Source organism: Manis pentadactyla, chromosome 5, assembly GCF_030020395.1.
Source record: "Manis pentadactyla isolate mManPen7 chromosome 5, mManPen7.hap1, whole genome shotgun sequence".
In the NCBI taxonomy this organism is placed as follows: Eukaryota; Metazoa; Chordata; class Mammalia; order Pholidota; family Manidae; genus Manis; species Manis pentadactyla.
The window spans coordinates 159,461,203-159,479,223 of record NC_080023.1 but is presented as its reverse complement, the minus strand read 5'-3'; the positions used below and the strand labels follow the sequence as shown (position 1 = coordinate 159,479,223).

The window sequence follows — 18,021 nt, the reverse complement described above, 5'->3', positions numbered from 1 at the left end:
GTAACCGGGATGTAATGTATAGCATAAGGAATATAGTCAAGATATTGTAACAGCCTGGAAGGGTGATAGCTGGAACCTAGAATTATGTATATAAATGTTCTACCACTGTGTTGTACACTTGAAACTCATGTAATGTAATACTGTGTGTCAACTACCCTTCAATAAAAAATAATTATTAAAAAAAAAAAAAAACCAAATGAATATTCATATTTGAACTGACTGTTTATAGTTCATAATGCATGAGCAAAACCAAAAGTTTCTGTGATGACTGCCCTTGTACTGTTCACTATGTAACTTATTCATTATGTAAGAATTTGTTCTCCATGTAAGAACTTGTTTGTTATGCCTCAGAAGATTGGAGACTGACGAAAATTAGGCTTGGGGTGGATTAATGATTGTGCATTGAGCATTGACTCCCCTATACAGAATTTTATTGTCGTTAACAACCATTTGATCAATAAATATGAGAGATGCCCTCACAAAAAAAAAAAAAAAAAAAAGGACAGACTTCCAATGGTAAAATAAATAAGTAACCGGGATGTAATGTATAGCATAAGGAATATAGTCAAAATATTGTAACAACTTGGTATGGTGATAGCTGGTACCTAGAATTATCATGTATATAAATGTTGAATCACTGTGTTGTACACCTGAAACTAATGTAATGTAATACTGTGTGTCAACTACCCTTCAATAAAAAATAATTATCTAAAAAAAAAAAAAAAAAAAGATATTGTAACAGCTTGGTAGGGTGATAGCTGGAACCTAGAATTATGTATATAAATGTTTTATCACTGTGTTGTACACTTGAAACTAATGTAATGTAATACTGTGCGTCAACTACCCTTCAATAAAAAATAATTATCTAAAAAAAAAAAAAAGATAAGAAAAAAAAAATGTTTTTAATTACCTTTGTTTGCTGTCACATTATCCAGGCTGAATCCTCAAACCCTAGTCCTCTCTCTTTCAGGCCACTCTTTCCCTGAACTCAGCCCCTCAGTAGGCCCTCTCTGTTCCCTGGCAGCTAAGCCTCACTGGGGGAAATGACCAGATCACTTGCTGTATTGTAGTACTGATGCATGTATGTGCTACCCATCCCTGTGGGAGGATTTTATACACTGCCACCCTATTGCTATCAGGCTTTGTAACTTGCTTTCACCAATGAAATGTGAGCAGAAGTGCCACTTCCAGTCATTAGTTTTAAGAGCCATCTCCTGATTCTGCCATCTACCACAGGATCCAACAGTTTTAGAGAAGGGCTATGTCACTATCCCAGGTCCCAGTGAAAAAAGTGGCCATGGCGAGCATCCCACCTACATCTTAGGTCATCAACCCAAGACCACTAGCATGAGGAAAAAATAAACCTTTGTGTTTTTAAGCCACTGAGATTTTCAGGTTCTTTGTTACCAAATCAGTTATATTACGCTGACAAAATAACCATACAGACTAATTGCAAAACAAACTAAAATTATCTAATCTCACATGGCCTATCTTTTACTCCCATAATCCTTTGCCTCACTACTCTCATAGTGTCCTCATATGTAAAATGAAGATAATAGTAGTACCTACTTACCTCACAGGGTCACTGAAGATTAAACAGATAAATATGTATAAAGCAATCACTTTATGTACCACTTACTACAATTATTACTTATTATTACTTGTTTTATTGTTATTATTACTCTCTAACTGCTATTCTCTTGGTAATCTAACATGGCCCCTCTGTGTCTCTCTGTAAGGAAGCAAGTATTTTGCTAGGGCCTTGCACCATCTGCACGCATGTTCTCCTTCAGGCCACCATTTCCTCTGCTATCCTTTCTCTGCTAGGTCATTCCCTTCTGCCCACCTTTCCCTAGTTGCACCTGGGGAGCTTTTAAGAAATACCTATGTCTGGGCCCCATCCTAAACCCACTGTTGGGCTGGGCAAAAGAAGCTGTATTATTTCTTTATGAAAGTTCAAAAAATAGGCAGAGCTAATCCATGGTGTCAGAAGCCAGAATAAGAGTTCCCCTAGTGTATATGCTTGTGGAGGCAGGAAGAGGAGGCAGGAGACCAGGACAGGAAGCCAGAGGACATCTGGGGTTGTGGCAATGTTCTGTTCTGTTACTTGAGCTGGGTCCTGGTAACATAGGTGTAGTTACTTCTGAAAGTTTATCAAGCTGTATAATTACAAGTATTTTATACTTCAATAAAAGTCTACATTAAAAAAGGAAAGAAAAACCTGCAAGGACTCTCATCCCTGACCACTTACATATCATTCTTCACCCTCCAAATCAAGGCTCTCATGCACACTTTGACCTCACCCTACCTTCCCACTCTTGACCCTATCTCTCCACTCTTGTTGAGCCCCAAACACTTCTCCACCCCAGTATCTCCAACTATCATATTCACCAGATTAGAACAGCTTCCTAAGCAGCACCCACTGATCATTCACGGTCCATTTCAAATGCCATTTGTTTTACAAGGCCTTTCCTGATCCTTTTTCTAACTTCCATCTGCACCAGGTATTACTGAGTCTTATAAGAGGTGTCTTCCATAGCAGTATATAATCCTGTTAAAGTCCACTTTTATTTACAGCTATAGCAATATTCATTTTACCCCTTCTCTTCAATAGTAAATATTTGAGGACAAAAACTACACATTACACTTCTTTGAATGGATCCCCATTATTTCCCTCAGAGAAAGGCTATTATTCAACTATTATTTTGGAATTATTATTAATCGAAGATGACTGTTACTTCAGCATTAATCAAAGAAATGGTAAGACCCACAAGTTTAATTAAAAAGATCTAGTTGGATTATTTCCTGAGAAGCGTTATTAAAAATGTATATGACAATACAGAGAGTTCTCAAATTACAAAATCCTTCCAATCAACCCTAAGTATAAAGACACATTTAAATATATACTCACTTGTGGAATTTGCGTGCTTTTCCCACATCCTGTTTCTCCAACAATCACCACTGTCTGATAGTTTTCTATCAGGTATAATATATGATTCCTAAGCTGAAAAAAATACAACCATACATTGTAAACAGCCATACATTTTCTCAAAAAACCTAAACAAAGATATTTAAATGTTATGAAATGAGCTGTTTGCCAAAGTAAAGTAAATTTTTAAAATATATATATCAAAATGTAGTTCCAATTATCAGGTACTTTTGGTATCTATATAAGCTGAAACAACTGCAACTGAGTGTAAAAACTTATCAAAATATATAACGTACATACCCTTTGATTCAAGATTTTTCACTTAGAAGTTATACTACAGACATACTAACACATGTGAACAAAGATGTATATACAAGCATACTCACTGAAATATTATTTATAATAGCCAAAAATTTAAACAGCCTAAATACTCAACAGGGGGTTGATTAAATCAGTTATTAAAACTGCAATAATGGAATAATATGCAGTTGTTAAAAAGAACAAATGTCTATTTGTACTGGTAGAGAACAGCCAACAAGATATGTGAAGAGAGGAAAGCAAGGTGTGAAACAGTGTGAATAATACATTACTATTTGTGTTTCAAAAGAAAGGGTGAATATATACATGCTTGTTTATGTATAAGCTATCTTTGGGAAAAACAAAACAAAACAAGAAACAGTTGTACTGTCTCCAAGAAGTGGAAGAGCTGGGGAGCAAGAGTGTGAAGGAGATCTTTGAATTTTCTACATGTATGTATTACCTAATTAAAAATTTTTTCACTTATTAACTTGTTTTAAAAAACCCAAAAAGACAAAAAAGAATATGCTCTCACCTCTACACCTAAATTCACATTCATAATAAAGTACCCGGAGGTTATATCTATATTTCATCTGAGGCTTCCTTTACCCATTCAATGGGAGCAGAAATGGTTTGGCCACACAAAAGCCACAGATAATTCCAACATCTTATCTACTTGGCTTCAAAATGTATTTTTATACCCACATTTGATTACAGACACACCTGACAGTCTGTTAAGTCATGAAGGTATTCCATAAATACCTTGTGTGGAATATTTTAAAAACTGCCTAATTCTCACACTCTGATCACTGCTCAGCTCATCTGATTCCACAGCAACAATGTGTTTGATCAAGACTGGAAGAGCTAGGATGCTAAGTGGCTAAATAAGGCATCGGCTATTCTGGGTTTTTGAATTGGTCATTATTTATGGTCTAAATATACAGTTCGCCAATCTTGGTATGAAAATCTCTTAGGATATTTGTTAAAAATGAAGATTCCTAGCACTGCCCTCAGGGTTTCTGATTCAGTAGGATTAGGGTAGGGCCCAGGAATCTGCATTTCTACAAGCACCCCCAAGGAGATTCTGTGGCAGGTGATCTAATAACTTGGCTAGATGCTTTCTTTGTTGGTTGCTTGGACTTTGTGATTTCTTTTGATCTGAGTAGGGGAAGAGGAAAGGTCTGAGTTCTCAACAGGTATTCTGTAAATAGTACATCCAGCCACTGAGTGGGTGGGTGGACGGACAGTTGGTCGGATGAATGAATGGTTGGATGGATGAACAGATGGTCAAGGAAAACCTGAAAGACAATTTGAATACAGACAGAGACAGACGAGGCATTCCAGGAAAGGAAAATAGCATAAAAAGACAAGAGGATGGAAATAAGCAAACTATATAAACTCTATTTGATGCGTGCTATAAAAAGCCCATGGAAGGTTCCAGTTTGGTTTAGAAATGAGTTACAAGAGGTGTAGTTAGGGCTTCACTGTGAAAGGCCTTGAATCTAGAGTCTAGACTTCACCTGGGAGGCAGTATATGCTGTGCTTTGAGAATACTGGCAGCAGCATGCCAGACTGATTTGAACATGAAGAAACTGAAGGCAGTAACGCATTCTTCATGTGCTAAATATCAAGCACTGCGAATGGAGAGTCTGATGTGTGGCATTTGAGAGAGAGAGAGATGACAGAAAGATTTCTAGTTTGGTGACTGGGAGAATGACAGTACCACCAACAGATGCAGGCAGGGAAATCAAGGGGAACTCGTGAGGGGGATCACACTGAGCTGCAAAGAAGCTAAGATTGAGGGAGTAAGATGACAACCTTGCACACGGCATCCAGGGCCCAATAAGAACGCCAGCCTATAGAAGGCCACCTTGTGATGGCACTGGGGAAAGGGAGTGGACCTTAAGACTTATTGCTGCTTTCTGTTTCATTTTCTGCTTTTAAAGTTACTTTTACTTTTAGTTTTAATTGGGTGGGGGAGAGTGAGTGGGTAACTTTTTATCTTTTTCATCTTCTAGATTTATCTGTAACACCTTATGAGATCTTAACTGTGCTTAAACTCTGCTTTGCTATTGATCAATAATTTATACCCCTTCTTACCATTTTAACTTCATCAATATGTTAACTTCTTGCTTAGCTTTTTTTCATTTCTTGTCTCATTTATTTCATCTTACAAGTAGAGTTGGAGGATGAAGAAGAGTCAAGAAAAGGTCAAACGAAATACTTGGTAAACAATAATTATCTTTGTACCTGAACATTTCTTACATGTCAGCTATCTTACTAAATGCTGTACATGGATTATCTCATCTGATCCTCATTACAATGCTATGAGGTAGGTACTATTAGTCCCATATGATAGATAAGGAAACAGAAGCTCAGATGGTGAAGCAAGGTCACACAGCACAGAGATGATGACATTTGGGTTTAAATTCTGAAGTCCAGCTCCAAAGTCCAGACACTTCATCATGGCTCAAGCTGCGTCCATTCGTGATAAGGAAGCAACAGTGAACCTATAAACTTATCTCCTGAGGGTCAGACTGGTTTGCATTCACACATAATGGATGAGGCTAATCACCTGAGGGGGAGACCCAGCCTGGCAGCACATGAGTACTAACAGGTCTGAGGCCACATAAAACACTAACCAAGGTGACTTGGCTAAACTACAAAGGCTTCTGTGTCACATCCATTTGGAGAAAGAACATATTAATAGAAGAGCAATTATTAGCACAGTCTAAACAAAGGGACTCCCTAAGGATAAGAACACAGCATCTTCACCCACCACTGTCCAGGAGAAGAGACACAGGTGCTGGTGGCCGTACCTACTAGGGTCATCCCAGCAGCATCCCATGAGGCAGGGAGAGTTCACCACCCGTCATCAGGGGCTTTAGGAAACAAATATCCTCCAACTATACGTACATCACCTGTGGCTCTGAATCGGCTTCCTGATTACAAGTTAACTTGGCAAAGGGGAGAAAGTGTGACCATAGACTGTGTCTGTCTGTACTGGAGAACTTCAGCTCATTGTGAATGAATGGATTCTGAACTCTAGTTTACGTTCTGGTCTCTTGTGGGATGAGTATGCATCCATTCCATGAGACTAATAAGGTCGAGCACCTGGGTGGGCACGAGGTACAGAATAAGCACACCAAAATCCCATTGCCTTCTCAGTGGGAGTGAGTCTCTTCAACAGAAACAATTAATTAATATTCCCAATTAATCTTGTTTAAAGAAATACATCTTTAAAAACAAAGCTAAAATTGGCCACATGTTGGTAATTTTTTGAAGTTGGATGCATAAAAGTTCATTGTGCGGTTTTCTCTACTTTTCTGTATGTTTGAACTTGTCCGCAATTGAAAGCAAAGAGGGTGAAAAGAACGTCATTCCATTTCTTCCAGCTTCTCAACACATAAGATCTAACTGAAAAAATCTTAAGGACTTTCAAGATTTATAAAGCTAACAAATACATATTTTGAAAGATTAATCCCTTCAAACAAGAGTGTCTCTGGGCTCAGTATATTCCAAAGCCTCAGTAAGGTAAGAGGCCATTATTCATGTCAGTGTCAAGTACAAAGCTACTGCAGACTACTTCAGGCTGACAGAATGAACGTGCTTATTCAATATACCTTGAACACTGGCAGCTTCTGCCTCTGCTGCTCTATAGAAAGGGCAGCGTAAGGGTTGTAAACAACGGTTGTTGCAGAGTTTTCAGCTAGACTCTGTCTCTCCTCAGAGATGCTGACACCTGGTCCCTCTGTACCTGTAAAAGAAATGCTTTTTTACAGATTCTGATACAGTAAACAGAAAAATTTGCAGTTACAAATTCAAAGTCACACAACAAAAGCAATGCATTTTATCTCAAACTGCTAAGAAAAATTAAACTTTACCTCTAGGAAAGCATCTAGAAAGGTACCTATGAGAATAGAAAAACCTACCCTAAAAGCTTCACTGCAGTGTGTGAAACAAAGGAAATGGCAGTCCCATTGGACTCCAAATTGGCCACACAACTGTGTATTACAGAGGACAATGTTTTTTTTAGTTCTGGCCTCCACATCAGAATTATCGTCACTCTTAATAAAAGTGACAGAAACCCCATAGGAATTAGCTGAAACAAAAGATGAGTCCTATAACTGTAGGATCGCAGCAAGGTCCAGGAATGACAGGAACCCGGGACTCAAACACTGCCCGGGCTTTCTCCTCTCACCTCTGCACCTCGCCACAGGTTCCTTTAGGTCCTTAGGTTGGCTGGCTGTCTATAGGAGCTAGAATCAAGGCTGCTCTCAGGGACAGAGCTCAAGCTCACAATTCCTCCACCAATTGTTCATTCACCCACCCAGAAAGAATGGAAGTACAAGAGATACAACAGTGAACACTACAGAGGCAGGCCCTACCCTAGTGCAACTTACCCACTTCAATTCTTCCTCCCAACAGAACTTAGTGTGTTAAGTGGTAGTAAGTGCGTGAAGGAAATTCAAGACCCAGTAAGGGGAACAGGGAGTCCCAGGTGTGTGCTATCTTTTGGGGGAGTGGGGAAGGCTCTTTTACTCCCAGCTTAGGTTCCATGCCCAACTCGAGCCAATCAACCAGGGCCAGAGGCCAGAGGAATGGGATGCAAGAAATGGCAGACTCCACTCTGAATAACAGAACTGGACTGGTTGGATGGTGGTGTTCTGAGAAACCATTGTGCTGAGCTGGTTAAACAACGGATATCCCTAACAGCTTCCTGGTGAGAACAATAACAAATCAGTGCTCAGGACAGTGAAGAATGGAGAAGTCATATCTCACCATGGAAAACTGTTCAAAGTACCATGATTTTTAGCCTGAAAAGGAGAAAATGTCTTTGGAGGAACATGGGTTCCGTTTTTATGATGAGCTTCCATACCTTTTCATGCCAATTTGTGCAGTCCTAGGACAGAACTAAGAGTAATAAGTAAATGACTCAGGGTTCAGAATTTAACTCAACACAAGGAAGATATTTCTAAAAGTCAGAGCTGTTCAGCACTGGGGAATGCTGCCCTTGTGAATCAATAAAAACCCTCCCTGGAAGTTCAAATACATGCTGCACAGCCTTCTTGGTTGGGGGGATGGGAAGGTTGGTACTACTGGGGTAACTACCCAAAATTTTCATCTACCAGGTCCTCTGAACTCAGAATCTATGACGCTATGTGAAAGTACAGGGGCTTTGGGACAAGAATATTTGGCCCAGTGATTTCTACATTTTTGGGGGTGTGCCAGATCCCTTCCACAATCATAAAGGCTATGAACCCCCTTCTCCTGAAAAATACACCAGAATATAATTTATCAGAATACAAAATGCTAGCAGTCCACAGACCCCTTAAAGCTAAGTTTAGAATCACTGCCACAAACCTCTGAACCTTTTTCCATTTGTTTCTAGGCATACAGTTGTGTTCCAGAAGTCCAAGGATGCCAAAAATCAGGTAAGTAGGGCACTGCTGTATTGTTTTCGCCAAAATGGTGAACTTCCTTTCAATAAGACAAACGATAGATCAGAACCTGGAACAAAGCCTGTGCTCAAAGAAGCACATTTCCTTTCCTTTCTTTCCTTATTATCACTACTTTCCAGTAACTTCGTGTAATCTTTACCAATGAAAACTACAGCAAAGAATACCTCTTCCCTCATCAGCTCTGTTCTTGGCCTGAACTTTCTCCTTTTCAAAACATGCTGTAAACCTTTACAGCACATCTACAATATTTTAACAGTATTTTAACATTGTCTTTGCAAGATCTCTTGCTTCCTCCCACACCAGGGCTTCGAATCTGTCCAGATGTCTTCTTCACTAACCCTCCCTCTCCCGGCCTCAAACCTATAGCCAAGTCCCTCAGTTTATTTTGTTATGAGATCTTTTACAAGAACAGCTGCTGTCAAACAATAAGGAGCATGTTCTTCCTTACAAAAGACTACACTCAGCCAAAACAGGACCACTTTCCCTCTTACATACATCCCGTGGCACATTCTGGCTGCCTATGGTTGTTTTTCTCATGGGAGTATTCTCTACACTTAGGGGAGGAACAAATTCATAATTCTTGCAAACCACAAATGCCTTCGTTTCTCCACCTATAAAACAAGGCTGTTAAACAGCACACGCACACACCAATTCAGCATTCTCTCTAACCCAGTTCTTCTCTTTCTTCTAACCCAGTTTTTCTGTTAGTAGGTTATGAAATTAATGTAGTGGGTCATACCCAGCAAGCATTTTTTAATAATGAACTAGAAAAATAATACAAAGTATCAGGGTGCACACCAGAAAGCAATATCCTTTTAATACCACTTTTTTCAGTGTGTATGTCTGTGTGTGTTTGCTGAATCACAGCACAATATATTTCTTACTGTCAAAAAATCTTCAAAGCCCTTGCTATAAAATGTTTGCCAGGCCCATGTTCAGCAATCATTAAAGACATTGAATTAATGAAAGAAAATGGCTAGGCCCTCCTGATCCACTTATACTAGCAAATCAAACTTTTTTCTACAAAAATCTCAGGCAACTCATACAAAGCTTTTAAGGCAGAAATCACAAACTGGTAAAGAACACAAACTAATTATGCAAGGTCTCCAAACACACCATCATTACAATTTTTGAAATAGCTCATTAAAAAACTTGAAATTTTTTCTCATTTGAATCTGGATATTAGATTTTTTTTTTAATCTGGCAACTCTGAGCCCATGTAACAATGAGGTGGAACCAAGTACAGCTTCCTGCTTAAAGAGCATATGCAAGCTCCAGTGCATATCTACAGTGTACATATCCATCAGTGTATGCACACTCTACTATGCCACAGTCCCCACCAGTCCTTATTACTTCCACCCAGCAGCTTCATTTATTTAGACTGCCTGAAAGGCCCCTGTAGCTACCTGAGCATGTGACTCCAGCGTATAGGATATGTTTGTGATTCCAGCATCTAGCCTTATAGCCAGCTTCAACCACTTCCCTGACCTTTATCATGTGTCTATTCTATTTTCATACCTTGAACGTCAGTTTCCTCATCTGTAAAATGAGAGTTGTACCTCCATCACAGAAATACCGTGACCTTTTAACAAGATAATGTAAGTAAAAGTGACTAGCAAAAAGTAGTGACCTGGTAAATATGTACTAAATCCATTGCTATCTTAGTTAATGACAACAGTTTACCTACACCAGTAGTTCCCAAACTTTGGTACATGCTGGAATCACCTGTGTTTCTTTAAAAGATATTGATACCTAATACCTACCCTTTCAGACTTCTGATTTATTGCCATGGGGTATAACTGAACAGCAGGATTTTTAGAAGCTTTTTTAAGTGACTCAACTATTCAGCAAAATTTGAGAACCACTTACCTAGATAAGTCACCCAACACAAAAATGTAACTCATAACCGACTTTACCCTCTCCTACATCTGCCTCTAAAATGTCTCTCCAAAAAGGTCCCTCCTCTCTGCTCCCAGACCAGAATTGAGGCTTGCAATATCCCTCCTTGGTTTTAGTAGTATGTTCTCTTAAGAACTGTATGCATGACGCTAATTTCCTCCCCCAACCATTTTGCACACAACGGCCAGAATTATCTTTCTAAAATAAAACCTGTGTCATCCCCTGCTTAAAAGCAGTGAAGTTCGAATTCTTTAATTTGCCATGGGGACCTCTCACAATGAGGCCCCTACCTACTTTTCTAACTTCATCTCCTGCCATGCCCCAAAATATATCCAACCACTTAACACCATCTCACTACTCAATTATTTTGGTTTCTGCACATATCCCACATCTCACTTTGCCTTTGTTCATGCTGCACCCTCTGCCTACTGTTCCATTCTCTTACCTCTCCAAGGAACAAAACCTTACTTGTGCTTCAAAGTTCACCTCAAGAAAAGCACTATCTTTATGAAGTATTTCTTATTCACACATTCAATCTTTCCCTCTCTTTTATACTTCCATGTAACAGTTAATATGTGTCTAGTGCTAAAATCTGTACACATATTCTCATTTAATCCTCAAAACTATTTTTTGGGTAGGTGTTATGCCCAATTTACAGATGAGGTAACTGAGACTTGCCTGAGCACTTAACTGACTTTGCCAAGTCACCAAATCAGTAAATAGCAGTCACGGATAGACTCTACAGTCTGAGTCTAGAGCCCATATTCCTTACCACCACCTTTTCCTGCCTCATTTTAAAATGTCTTTTAAAGGACATCCAACTTCATACTATAATTGAGGAAGAGAATAAATCTTGAGAGCAGAACTCTGGTCACCCATATTTATCTCCTGACCACAAAATCAGATGTTCAATAAGTATCCGTTCAATGAATGAACTAAAGAACAGTACTCTTAGAATAACCCCACATGATTTAACCAAAATAGAAAGTATCCTGCTCTGAATTTCAACAATTCATTCAGCCTTTATTATACTTAACACTTCGACCTATTATTAGTAAAGGTTTGAATAAATACAGGGTATCTCATTACCTAATGGGATCTTAGTTTTGGCTTCAAACAAAACTCAGGATGGATAATTGGCTAATGACTTGAAATACTGAATCATACAACTGTCACTGAAGAACAAAACACAAAGTTTTTTAAATAACACATCTCTTGCTTGGGTTTGTCTCCTACCTCATGTAAATGCATGATCAGAATTCACTCAAAAATCCCTGTAAAAAGGAACCCACTCAAAAATACCCTCTAAAAGCTTTCCTTGTATTACCTACTCTGTATGATTTCATTTTTGCTGAAATATACTTTACACATCCAGACCTGCAGAGGTGCAAATGATGGAAAAAAGCTAGTAACTGGTAAGAAACTTTTGCTTTTTTCACAAGAAACTGATGCAAGAGGAGAAAATGATGCATCTACCAGGGTCTAGCAAGTACACATTCAATAAAATCCTGATTAATGAGTAAATTAAAATAAAACATACAAAACATTTTGTGACTGATATTCGTGTTAGTCTGCAAAGTGGTGAAGTGTGTGGCAGCCAATTAGGAAGGGTGTTCACTTTGTGGTAGACGCTCGGAGTGGACAAGAAGTACCCTAAAACAAAATAAAAACTTTCCCTTTTTACGAGCAACTTAACACTACGTCAAACAACGCGTCGTGCTCGTTACTCAAGCCCACAATACAGATATTACCATTCTGCCCATGTCACAGGTGAGGAGGCCAAGGCTCAGAGGGTTAAACGACTTGCCCAGAGGAACTATGCTACCATACCGCAGAGCCGAAAACTCGAACCCAAGACGCCCGGCTCCATAGCTTGAGCCCCTGAGCCCCGAGTAGCACCGCCCATCCGGCCCCAGCGTAGCCCCGGGGCGTAAACAGGGCACGCGTGGGTGCTTTAGCGTTTCCCCATCTCTCGCGTTGGGCAAGACAGACATCAGGAGTGAGGAAAACGAGGCCTGAGGAAGCTAAGAGACTCGAACAAGGTCACACACAGTTTCTGCCCAGGTTGTGAGCGGACCCCCAATCCTTCAGGGCCACTGTGGGCGCCCTGAGTCCCAGAGCCCACTAGCACCAAGGCGGCGGTGGCCGGCCCGCCAAGGTCAGGCCTGGGAACAGGTCCGCAGGCCCCAGGGCGCCGGTCGCGGAACCGGGAACAAGTCAGGCCACCGCATCTGCACAGCGTTCCTCCAAGGACCTTACCAGGTCGCCAGAACTTCACAGGTCCCACGGGCGCAGCCATGCTGGGGTGAAAGGTCACGACGACGGCTCCACCCCCTCGTCGCGCGCGAGCCCCCAGAAAGGCTGGGGGGCGTGGCCCTCGAGGAGCCTCAGCCCCGGCGAGACCGGCTGTATGACAGCCACGCCCTGAGGCACGTGATCTGCGCCTCATCTCCAGCGACCGTTCCGGCCCCGCCCCCCACACACGTGACCCGTCCGGCCATATTGGAGAGAACGGCGCTCTATTCCGCCGTCTTTACCGTAGAGGGTGAGTGTGCCAAGTGCCTTTCCTGGGGGCGGAATGTGACTTGGCATTGGTTGCTGTACACCTCCGCAAGGGCGAGCTTTGGAAAAGGACCAATGGCCTGGGAGTCTTGTCTTCGCCAGCGGTGGCCACGGAGACCGTGTATCCTGAATTAACTGCTCAATGTTATGTTAACAAGCCGTCCCAACTTTACTAATTCTCCTTTGGCCTCCGTGTTTTCTAATGAAAGATAATAATAGTAACTACCTGGTGTGTTTGCTGGTTCAGTAAATATTTAATCACTGCAGTTTCAGCCCCTTCATCGAGCTGGTCAGGGTTGGGGGGGTGTGCCAAGGGTTATCAGTAAATGAGCGAGAGCCCGATAAACAGTGTTATTACTATCAGTAAATAAAACACTGGGAAATGGTATGGGAGTTTTCAGGGTCCTTGAGAGTAACCCTGAATAACCGGGAAAAGTGGGATAAGTTTAGAAATGGGTAGGTCAGTTTAGGCTAACCCAATGTTTCCTCCGGTTTGACTGCCCATGTGATTAAAATGGTTGCTGAAAATTGAGATTCTAGGCCCCAATCCAACCCAGTCAGACTTACAGGGGCAGGGCTTGGGAACCTGCATTTTGAGAAGCTCCACAGATGATTCTTCCCATCAACAAGCTTGAGAAAGAGCTAATAAGCTCAAGTAGAGGAAATAGTTCATGGGTAGGCAACTGGAAGGAAGTGAGGGACTTCAGAATCTATGTATTTTAGAATATGAAGAAAATTCTGCATTTTTTTGAGAGAAATGTCCTCATGACGTGAAAAGAGCTAGGGCTTTAAAATAAGAATTAAAAATGTATTAAATGAGATAACTTGTGAAGTACCTAACAGTGTAAGACATAGTCATTTAATCAGTGTTAGCTCCCATTCTCAGAGCAAATCCACCAGGGAAAAAATCAATTTACTTGCATACACTGATTTTCCAAATATCCCCTTTGATTTATTTCCATATTCATATTAAAAATAGTGTTCATTGTTTGTTACGCTTTAGAAGATCGGAGACTGATGAGAATTAGGCTTGGGGTGGATTAATGATTGTGCATTGAGTCCCCTGTACAGAATTTTATTGTTGTTAACAACCATTTGATCAATAAATATGAGAGATGCCCTCTCAAAAAAAATAAATAAATAAAAATAAAATAAAATGTATTCTATATGGTAAAAAAAATAGTGCTCAATACATGATTATCTCTGCCTAGAATTCTCCATCCCTTCTTAAGATGTCCTTAGAAGAGCCAGCTCTAAGAAGACTTCTCTAAATTCACTATCCCACTGAAGCATTCACCCTTTGTAGACTCAGAACCAGGGTGCTCACTTTTGTGGTGGTAACACTTATTTAGTTGAACTGTAGTTAATCTGCCTCCACTATTACGCTGGGAGCTTCTTAAGGACAAGAACCATGTCCCATTCATATTCATAGCCAAATAACAAACTGCCAACTGAGTAATGTATATATGAACACCATGCTCTATGCTGTTTTAGATGACGTTGATCCTTGTTTTATTTAGATGGCATCCAGAATTTATTTAGTTCATTGCCAACAATTCCATGAAAGTTAGATCATATTGTTACATAGAGGTGCATTTTGAAACTTCTGAGTGATAAGTTTTTCCAGAAAGATCATACTCCTCAAAATCATGTTTCATGGGTGTGTTCCAGAAGTTTTTCTGCACCTCTGCTGGTTAACTGGTAATATCTGCTTTGAAATATTTCCAGTTCAACCATCTTGGCCATGTTTACAAGGCATAGGATTTAGGGGTGTTCATCTTTCTACTAGTTAAGACTTTAACAAGTGATAGAAAACTCTGTCCATTCTCTCTTAAGCAAAAATGGCTCATAAATAACCTAAAAAGTCCAAGAGTAGTTCTGATTTGACACACAGCCGCATCAGACATAACATAATCAGGGCCTGTTTCTAAACCTAACATTCTGCCTTCTACTGACCTGGGTTTCACTTGGTAACATAAGAGCCATGTCAGATCAGCCACCACGTCCTCTCAGCATCAAGCCTCTTTCAGAATTTCCTGGCAAAAATGTCTGATTGGCCATGTATCAATCCCTGAATCAATCACTAGAATCAGGGAATAAGATGTACTATCTGGCTCAAACCTAGGTTACACTCCACCCCAAGTCAGGTGTGGTCAGCATCACCAGAACCACATGGACTGAGACTGGGAACAGAATGTTTCCTCAGAGGGAAATTTGAGATTATCAGAGGTCGAATGAAGCAAAAATAAAAGATATCCATTATATCATCCATGTATTCATGTAGTAGAACTCTTGGCTTCCTAAGAAAAATCTTAACTGCTCATGGGTCTCTTCCATGAAGCCAGATCACAGAGAGCTATCCCTGAGCCTAGAGGCAGAGTCCTCTGCAAAATTGCCTTTATTGAGTTGTACTCTTGGGATTTTCCACTGAGTCTAGGGGCAGCCCTCTGCAACTTGTGACATACATATACCTCTCTGGTTTGTTGGCCTCACACAAATGATTAAGTTCACACATGTACTAGCATAATCCAGTGTTTACTTAGCTCCAAGGACTTGGGTACAGAGTGTGGAAAGATCCGCTAGGAAACAGACTCAGCTACCGGGGAAGCGTCTATTCCATCAGCCTGAGGAACATGGCACATCTATGGGGTTGGACAAGTTGGGAGGGTCTCCTTAGGTCATGCTTTATTGTTCAAACTGGGACACTTCTTCAAATGAAGGTTGGGGGGAGTCACAGGCATAAGCTGGAATTTGACCAGGCAAACTGAGGCATATTTCTAGGAGTGTGGCACCAGTGAACCTAGTGCACCAATACTCATATGAACATATGCAACGTAAGGTACATATTCCATGCTCACAGAATGTATCTGAATACATTCCGTGCATTTATAGACACTTCAGACAAGTGCCCTCTGGAGTTCAGTGCCTGGGCCCAACCCAGAACATCTGTCACTGTGTTTATCATCAGGATGTTACTATCAGAATGCTTCACAGTGTCATTTTCATAATGATCCCTCTAAGAAATTCTTACCTGATCTTAGTACCAAGAATTGTTCCTCTTGAAACTGGATATACTTTAATTTATGGACATTGTGAATGGTGGCTCTGACCAGGTTTCTCTCTCTGCCTTGGCCGCTGAGAAGCTTCAAGTTAAATGTATGGCCTACCCAAAGTGTGTTACTCAGTGTGGCACACAATGTAGCCTTGTTCCTGACTCCATTTTACAACCTCCACCCTTGAGTTTCTTTCACATTAACTTTTCACTCATATGCTCTATACCCTAGATTTTCTTGTTACTCACCCTAAGTCCCATAATCAAAAGATGCTCCTCAACCCAACTAGTTGTCTGCAGAGGTGGGGTGGCCCTTGCACCCCAAAATGTTTTGCCTACTTGTCTGAAGTGTCCATAAGTGCACCTCTTCAGTTGACTCATTAAATTTTTCAAGAGAATGGTGATCTTGCAATCTGATTGGTTGACCTCAAAATTGTATGGATTTCTAATTCAAACAAATCATCAAGAAGAAAACAGAACAGACAACTGAATTTGAACACTATTTGATGACATTGAGAAATTTTTAAAAGTCATTTAGGTGTGATCATGGTATTGTGTTTCTTTTTACAGCCAAGTCCGTAATGGCCAAGTCTGACATTAGATAGATAAGTAAATTTAATTCTCTCCCAGGGAGAGGCAACAAATATTTCCGTATCAAATAGTCTGTCACATCTATCCTCCCCTCCTCTGGGAGGGAAGCTCATAATAAACATTTTAGACAAGAACCCCAACTGACTCTGATGTGGGTGTCCTCAGATCTCGCCTTGAGAAACTCTGCCCTATAATGATACTCTTTCCACACTCCAGCACCAGAAATGCTTTGCCTACCCTGAGCCCAGGCCATTGTCTTGGGATTTCATATACCTCTTGGTCTTATTTCTAATAGTTGGCAACACTTTCAGAGAATAATGGTTTAGAGTCCTATTCCACAAAAAGAGGACTCTGTGGTCAGGTAAGTTTGTGCTAGGCCGTACACCTGCTCTCCTCTGAAAAAGTCACTGTGTAAATTTATTTGATCCATCATTTCCCAAACTGAACACAGAACCTTTTTTTATGAATGACTATTTATAGTTCCATAGAACATAGTAAGTTGAAATTTCAAACGTACCTACATTTATTAATGCGATTAATTTTTTGTTTTCAATTCATAATTGCATAAACTGCCATTTCTCAAGGTACACCCTCTAATACCTTTATCCCATAGAGAAACAATCATGTAACAGAGTACCAAACTTAGAATCTGAAAACCTGTATTTCAATGCTTATGTCACCAGCCATGTGGCCTTGAACATGCTACTTAATCTGAGCTTGTTTCTTCACCTGAAAATTGGAAATAACATGTCCAACAACTACATTATTGTGAGGGTCAAAGATAGCGTATAGGATATTATCTAAATCTGTAAGTGGTTTCAAATAACAATGTTTATTTGAGGCTTAAGCCAGAGTTAATTATAACTGGACATGAACCAGCTGTCTGGCCTGCTTCTTAGTCCAGATTATGGCACTAACTCAGCAAATAACCTGGTGACCATAAGGGAGTCCTGGTGCATGCATGAAAACCTGCAGGCGTGCTCATGATCTGGGTGCATCAGCATGTGTCTGTGCGGCAGACAACACCCTCCGCTATTACAGATCTCTTTTGCTCTAGCCAAATCAGAAGGAAGCCATCATTTAACTCTCTTCCTTTTGTCTGTCCACACAAACGAGACAAGACAAAAACAGGATATACCACAGCCATACCAGTCCTGATTAGCAGGGTGTCGAAACCAGTTGCATTGCCTGCCACTGGACAAAGAATCTGGGATAATTGTTAGTGTCCT

At 40.4% G+C, this 18,021-nt stretch overlaps 1 protein-coding gene across 2 annotated transcripts in view; it reads right to left on the bottom strand.

Moving 5' to 3' along the window:
- Positions 1 to 13,002, bottom strand: part of DHX35 (DEAH-box helicase 35) — a 79,549-nt gene extending 66,547 nt beyond the window's left edge. Inside the window, exons 1-3 of one of the 2 annotated variants that reach the window (XM_036902286.2) lie at positions 12,847 to 13,002; positions 6,850 to 6,983; positions 2,912 to 3,004 (exon numbers count right to left, since the gene is read on the bottom strand). In XM_036902286.2, coding sequence (XP_036758181.2) covers positions 2,912 to 3,004; positions 6,850 to 6,983; positions 12,847 to 12,886 — 267 coding nt within the window. In that variant the 5' untranslated portion in view covers positions 12,887 to 13,002. Of the gene's footprint in view, positions 1 to 2,911; positions 3,005 to 6,849; positions 6,984 to 12,846 lie in introns of those variants that run through there. The other variant, XM_036902287.2, reaches the window with a different exon arrangement.
- Between the last annotated feature and the right edge of the window lie 5,019 nt (positions 13,003 to 18,021).